Source organism: Neopelma chrysocephalum, unplaced genomic scaffold, assembly GCF_003984885.1.
Source record: "Neopelma chrysocephalum unplaced genomic scaffold, ASM398488v2 Primary Assembly neopelma1_155, whole genome shotgun sequence".
NCBI classification, from domain to species: Eukaryota; Metazoa; Chordata; class Aves; order Passeriformes; family Pipridae; genus Neopelma; species Neopelma chrysocephalum.
The window spans coordinates 1662963-1670262 of NW_020897817.1; the positions used below are offsets into that span (position 1 = coordinate 1662963).

Below are 7300 nucleotides of genomic sequence, written 5' to 3' on the forward strand. Positions count from 1 at the left end.
TATATATATATATATATATATATATATATATATATATATATATATATGGTGTGTGTATAAATATACGTGTATGTATACATATTTATATATATGCATGTATGTGTATATATATATATATCCCAATGTATATATGTGTGTGTGTATGTGAATATATGTGTATGTATATGGACACATGCTTGTATATATATATATTTTTATATATATATATATACATACACATATATATATGCAGCTGTTTATACATATTTATATATGTGTGTGCATACATATACATGTACACACACAGACCTGTTTATATATATATTTATATGTGTATATACACATGTAACATACCTCTGTATATATTATATATTTATATGTACCTACATGCACACACACACCTGTATATGTGTTTATATGTGTACAGATACATGTAAACACACCTCTATATATATATATTATACATATGTGTGTAGATATCCATGTACAGAGAGGGGTCAGTGTGGGTGCGCAGTGTGGTGTTTGTGTACACCTGTATCAGACCACCTTGGGCATTTTATATATATTGCTATATATAAAAATATAGACATATAATACTTTTATATATATATATATATATATAAAAATAGGCCATATATATCCCATATATATATATGGGCAGTGCAGGGGGACAGCTCCCACTCCCTCTGCCCCCAACTCCCCCCCCCCAAAGGGCAGGGCAGCTCTGACTCAACAGGAGACAGCGGGAAATATTGGAATGCTCAGGGCAGAAATATTGTTGGAATGCTCAGGGATGCTCCGGAACAGCCCGTCCTGCCCCGGGCTGGAAAACACCGAGGTCAAGGAAAACACCGAGGTCGGGCTCTTTCCTTCTTGAAAGCAGCAGATCACACCCTCAGCCTTTTAACCATTTATTTCATAAAAATTCCTTCAAATCCCAAAAATCTCCCCAAAATTCCTCATGGCAAAATTCCTGGGCATTGTTTGAGAACCACAGGGAAGAAAACTTTGGCGGTGGTCAAATCTTTCCATACGTCAAGAGCCCCCAGCCCCTTATTTTCTGTAAATTGGCCACGAAATTTCCCAGGACTGACTTCGGGAAATCTTTATCCAGCCCTGGGAGCGGGGATACAATCACAGGACGTGTCCCCCTGTCCCCATGGGGGGGACACGAGTCACCCGGTGTCCCCTCGAGCCCCCCTTGGACACACAGACCACGCGGCAGCCGCTGCACGTCGCCTTTTATTCCAAAGCTGGAAAAAACAAGCTCTAAATTGTGTCTGAATTTGGCTTCAGCAGAGACAAATTGGCAACTGGGGGTAGGGGGGGAAACGATCCCGTGGAGCTGCAGCAGCACATCCCATTCCAGCTCAGACCCCCAGGAAAGCATTCCCAGCACAGCCGAGGGGCTGGATGCGCTCCCGGGGCAGTGGGTGAGGGAAGGAAGGACAAGCTTTGTCCTCACCTGTCCCCTTCCTGCTGCTTCCAAACCAGGGCTCAGCTCTCCACCCCCAAAATGGGGGTGTTCTGCTGCAGACACCCCACTGAGTACAGGAATGAGGCTGGAATTTGGGTCTGGCAAGGGATCTAAGCACTCCCTGGGCACCATGGCACAGGCTACTGGTTTGGCTGTCCCACCACGTCCGGCCTGGCGTGGAGACCCCATGGAATGGGGACAAGGAATCAAAGCCAGGAGAGCCCCAGCAGCGCTCGGGTGGAACAGGATGGAAATTTGGCCCTGGGGGAACTCTCGGGGGGGCTCTGCCACATCCCAGAGGGAGGATGGGGATGGCTGTGGCTCCCAGAGAGCTGCCAGCCCCAGGAAGGGGTGTCACAGCATGCGGGTCACCACCATGGTGAGGAAATCCTCGTAGCTGAGCCGCACGTTCCCCGCCAGCGCCGTGTCCTTCTCCCGGAAGGCGTCGGTGAGGCTCTGCAGCTGCATGCAGATGTGGATGAACCGGTCCAGCTGGATGCTGGGGTTGGGGGAGCGCTGGGCGTAGCGGGCCAGCAGCAGCTGGCTGAACTGGGGACTCAGGTTGTAGCCCATCTGGGAGAAAGCTGGGAGCGAGAAACATCGGGATTAAGCCTTCCCCCGGCGGGAGAAGCAGTGGCTGTGTCCTCCTCCCCCGCTGGCACAACACCCCATGTCCCACATTCCCCATGCCCCATATTCCCCGTGTCCACCCCATGTCCCACATATTGTGGGGTCTATGGGGCCATGGGGCCTACAGAGCCCATGGGACTTGTGGGGTCTATAGGGCTTATGGGACCTGTGTATCCTATAGGACCTGTGCAGCCTTTAAGCCTATGGGGCATATGTGCCCTATCTGGCCTATGGGACCTGTGGGGTATATGGGGCCTGTGAGCCCACCTCCCACCACCACGGTGTTCCCTTCCCACACTTCCCACCAAGGGTGTGCAGGGGCAGGGCTCCCCAGAGGGAGGAATCAAACCATGGCACAAATTCCAGACATTTTTCCCCCCTCACACACACCCAAGAGCTCCTCCCAGAAAAACAGGCTCGAGCCACATACCATTTAGGGGGGGAATTCTGGGCTTCCTTAAGGAAGGAAGGTTGTGCCACAGCCCTGCTGCAGCTCATCACCTCCTGTCCCGTGGGAAGCTCAGTGCCAGCTCTGCCACGGCCGGATTAGCCAGCCCAGCATTCCCAGGATGCACAGGAGGCACCCCAGGAGCTCAGAGACCCCCCAGCCTGGATGCAGGGACCACACCGGGAGGAGCCACCGAGCCCGGCTGGAAATAAACCTGGAGCAGAGCCAGGATGGGCCAGGCTGGTGTCCCTGACCCTCACCCACCTTGCTGGAGCTCAGTGAAGCTGATGGAGCCTGACTGGTCCCTGTCATACTGCTGGAAGAGGCTCTTCCACTGCTGGATGAAGCGGAGCAGGGCGGAGAATCCGTACACGTCGATGCGCCCCGACCGTGTCTTGTCGAACATGTCTGGGCAGGAGGGAGCAGGAGCAGGGCAGTGAGGAGTGGAAACGCTGCAGGAACTCCCAGGCAGCCCAGGATCTGTGCCATGGCTTCCCCCAGCCCCAAAATGCCCCCCCTCACCACGACTGAGATCAACTGGGACCATTCCATCCCTGAGGCTGGTAAGAAACGGCACCAAAGCCTCGTGTCGGGGCAAGCTCTGGGTCAGTCTCCACATCACTGGGGTTCTCCTTCTCTTTCTTCCCTGGCTCTCTGGGACCTGGGGCTCACTTGGCCTTGAGCAGAGCTGGGGTTCCCTTTTCCAAGCAGGATTTTGGGCCCCTGATTCGTTTCCTCCACCAAAAGGGCGCCGGGAGCTGCTCAGTTTGCCCAGCCCTGGCTCCAGCTGCTCAGGGGAGCGATGCCCAGAGAACAGGGGAATGCTGCAGGGATGGGCTTCACCCCGGCACAGGCTGACCCCGAATGAACCAGATTAAAAGCAGGAAGAGGGGAGGGAGACCCCAGACTCACTGATCATCAGCAGGCAGGTCTCATCGTTGAACGACGACCAGTTGTTGTTGACCAGCGCCTGCTTCAGCTCCTTCACGGAGATGAACCCGCTGTGATCCACATCCACCGTCTGGAACCAGGAGAAGGCCTCGGGGTCCACACCTGGGGGGGCATTGCCTGCGTGGGGAGAGGCCATCAGCGGTGTCACCCCCTCGGAGAGGCCACGGGCTGGTCTGTCCCCGGGGGTGGCTCAGAGGGACGCGGCCAACACCCAGGGCCAGTCAGCGCCTCTGCTCCAAGCGGGTTTTACAACTGTGGGATCCTGGGAAAACAGGTCTGGGAGGGCTGGGATTGGCACATGGTGTGTGGAGGCTGAGAAGAGGCTGTAAACCAGCGGAGATTCAGGATGGACAAGGAACTACAGTGCTGCCCCATAAACCTGGCAGTGCCAGGGGACGGATGTGGGGTGTAAAGTTTTATTGGTGGTGCTCAGGGCTGTGGCCTCCTGGCACTTCCTCCTCCTCCTCCTCTTCCTTCTCTTTTTTCTCTTTCTCCTCCTCCTTTCCCTCCTCCTCTTCCTCCTTCTCCTCCTCTTTCTCCTCCTCCAGGACTTCAAAATAATAAACTGGGACTTTGCCTTTCACTCACCCGTTGAATGGTGCTGAGCTGAGCACGGGGCAGCTGAGACTCGTGGCACCGAGTGGGGCTGGCACACGGTGGGGACGGGGCTGGGGACCCCCTCAGCCCTCGACCCCCGACCTGAGGACCCCCCTGACCCCCCCTCTGCCCCAGGACCGCCACACAGAGACCCTCACACTCACCTCCTGGGGCCGCCCCTCCGTAGGGCCCGGGCTGGGGGCCACCATAGGGGCCGCCGTAGGGACCCCCGGGTGGGGGCTGCCCATAGGGACCCCCAGGCGGGGGCGGTCCGTAGGGACCCCCGGGTGGGGGGGGCTGTCCGTAGGGCCCCGGGGGTGGCCCCCCGCCGTAGGGAGCCCCGGGGTAGTGGCCGCCCGGGGGGGCCTGTCCTGCGCCGGGGAAGCCCTGGGGAGGGCACAGAACCGGGGTGAGGCGGACACTGGACACCGGGACGGACCCCGCGACAACTCACCCCGCGCCCCCCGCCCCCCCGGCCCGAACCCCTCTAGCAGAACAGCCTCCGGTCCCACTCCCCACCCTGGTCCCGATCCCCGGTCCCTGCCGCTGGTCCTGGTCCAGGTCCCGGTCCTGATGCCCATCCTGGTCCCCAGTCCTAAGTCCCCGCCGCCGCCTCCTGTCCCCGTCCCGATCTCAATCCCAGTCCGCGGTCCCGGGTTCCCGCCGCGACCCTCGGTCCCGGTCCCCTGCCTCGATCCCGGTCCCGGTTCCCGGTCCCGGTCCCACCTGTCCCGGGTACGCCATAGCGCGCCCTCCGCCCCGGCCCCGCCCCGGTGACGTCACTGGCAGAACCCGCGCCCATTGGCTGAGAAACGCGCGGAGGCCCCGCCCCCGGGAAAGGCGGGAACGCGCGAGAGGGACGGGACCGGGGAGGCCTTAAAGCGGCAACGGCGCCCGTTTGGAGTGGGCCCCACCGTGTCCCGAAGGGATCGCATCGGGAGTTCCCCGGGAGCAACGCCGGGATCAGCCTGAGAGTGCAGCCAGGATCTGCCTGGGAGTGGGGCTGGCAACCCCCCAAGATCAGGGTTGGGATTCCCCCGGGAGCAGGACCGATACCCCGCCTAGGAGCAGGGCTGGGATGACGGTGGGAGATCGTCTAGGATTCCCAGAGATTCCAAGCATGGTCAGGATCAGACCAAGAGCAGGGCCGTGACGAGCCTGAGAGCAAGGCGAGAATCCCAAGATGAGAGCTGGGATCTCCCTGGGAGCTGGGCTGGGATCCCCACAGATCATGGCTGGCATCTTCTGGGATCAGGGCTGGGATCTGCTGGGATCAGGGCTGGGATGTCCCCAGGAACTGGGCTGCAGTCTCACCAGGAACAGAGCTGGGATCCCCCAAGATCACACCTGGGATTGCCCAGAAGCTGAGCTGCGATTTCCCCTGAAGCAGGGCCAGGATCCCCTGGGATCAGGGCTGAGATTCCTCCCGGATCCCCTCATCCATCACTCCCAGGGTCACAGGGAGCTCGCCCACACCCCCAGCTGGGGTGGCCTCAGGACCAGCCAGAGCAGCATCCCAGGGGAACAGGGACGAGGACACGCAGAGATCCCTCTGTGCCGATCACGGAGCGGGAGGCGCAGGGGCACCAGCACAGGTGTATTTGCGGGGCAGGATCCACCCGCCCTCGCCATCCCGACGGAGCTGTACAACCCCCGATCCCAGATCCCACCCCCCCCGGGAACAGGCACGGCCCCGGCACAGCGGGGAAACAATATTAACAGCAAAGCCGGGGGAGGGGGCGCGGGGACCCTCAGCCGAAGGGGCCCTTGACGTTCTTGGGCTGGAAGAGGGGCTGCTCCATGGGCACGGCGCCCAGGCACTCCGAGGGGCTGCAGTGCCCCGCCTTGCCCGGCTGCCCCGTGGCACCGGGGGGGCCGGGAATGCCGGGGATGCCCTGCTGCCCCACGGGGCCCGGGGGGCCCATCTTCCCGTAGCCTGGCGGTCCTTGGGGACCTGGAAGAGATGGAGAGAGAGAGAGAGAGAGAGAGGGAGGTGATACGAAGTGCCGGGGTGGCAGCAAGCCCCAGTGTGGGGCTGGTGGCCACGTGGAGGGAGGGGGGGCTCACCTGGGGGTCCTGGGGGGCCGCTGTCCCCCATCAACCCAATGCCCTTCTCGCCTTTCTCTCCTTTGGCACCCGGCTCACCTGGGAGGGACGCGGATGGAGAGGGGTGAGACCCTGGCACAAGCACAACATCCCAGCATCCAGGGACACTGGGATCACCTGGGGAATGCTGGGAACACCCCAGGGACACCGGGAACATCCCAGGACACCGGGAACACCCCGGGGACACCGGGAACATCCCAGGGACACTGAGAACACGAGGAACACCCCGGGGACACTGGAAACATGCCAGGGACATCGGGAACACCGGGAACACCCCGGGGACACTGGGAACATGCCAGTGACACTGGGAACGCCCTGGGGACACTGGGATTGCCCCCGGGGAGCAGCACCTACCCCGCATGCCCGGCACGCCCTGCCGCCCCTCTCTGCCGATCTGCCCCGGCATCCCCGGGGAGCCGGGGGGTCCCGGCCGGCCGGGCAGCCCGTCCTTCCCGGGGGGACCGGGTCTGCCCGGGGACGCCACCATCTCCACCGGGAAGTGCAGCCGGGAGGTGTAATACGCCATCCGCTCTGCGGGGACAGGGACGAGCTCAGTGCCGGCGGGGACGGGGCGGTGCCGGGGAGGGGTGGGGGGGGTCACCTCGTCGCCACCGCCCCGTTGTTACCGTCAAACATCTTGTTCAGCTCCTGCAGGATGAACCTCTTGATCTCGTCGTAGTTCACCACGTCTCCCTGGGGGGGGACACGAGGGGACACACGCGCGAGGGGACACGGCCACCGCGCCCCGCGGGGGACGGGGTCCTGCACCCCCCTCCTCTCCACGGCCACCCCTCCTTACCATCATCCCCGGGGGTCCCGGCAGCCCGGGGCTGCCCGCGGGGCCCGGAGTGCCGGGGGGGCCCCTCTCTCCCGCGGGTCCCCGTGGCCCCACGAGGCCCATGGAGCCGCTCTTCCCTGGCCCCCCGGGCATCCCGGCTCTGCCCTTCTCCCCGGGGTACCCTCGTTCACCGGGGGATCCGGCTTCGCCCTGCGGGGATGGGAGAGGCGGGGCTCAGCCCCGGCATCCTGAGAGGGGCGGTGGGGTTCTGAGATGGCTGTGGGGTGCTGGGATGGCTGTGGTGTTCTGGGATGGCTGTGGTGTTCTGGGATGG

General features: G+C 61.1%; 2 protein-coding genes across 2 annotated transcripts in view; both read right to left on the bottom strand.

Annotated features, from left to right (window-relative positions):
- Nucleotides 1–877: 877 nt before the first annotated feature.
- Nucleotides 878–4844, bottom strand: PEF1 (penta-EF-hand domain containing 1). Its single transcript, XM_027701286.1, has 5 exons — nucleotides 4809–4844; nucleotides 4247–4469; nucleotides 3447–3602; nucleotides 2799–2942; nucleotides 878–2040 (listed from the first exon to the last, which is right to left on the bottom strand). The coding sequence occupies exons 1-5, from the start codon at nucleotides 4824–4826 to the stop codon at nucleotides 1811–1813; spliced, it is 771 nt and encodes a 256-aa protein (XP_027557087.1). The 5' UTR covers nucleotides 4827–4844; the 3' UTR covers nucleotides 878–1810.
- Nucleotides 4845–5674: 830 nt separating this feature from the next.
- COL16A1 (collagen type XVI alpha 1 chain) overlaps nucleotides 5675–7300 on the bottom strand; it is a 20708-nt gene continuing 19082 nt past the window's right edge. Inside the window, 5 exon segments of the mRNA XM_027701318.1 lie at nucleotides 5675–6036; nucleotides 6150–6227; nucleotides 6543–6719; nucleotides 6815–6881; nucleotides 6988–7176. Coding sequence (XP_027557119.1) covers nucleotides 5834–6036; nucleotides 6150–6227; nucleotides 6543–6719; nucleotides 6815–6881; nucleotides 6988–7176 — 714 coding nt within the window. The 3' untranslated portion in view covers nucleotides 5675–5833.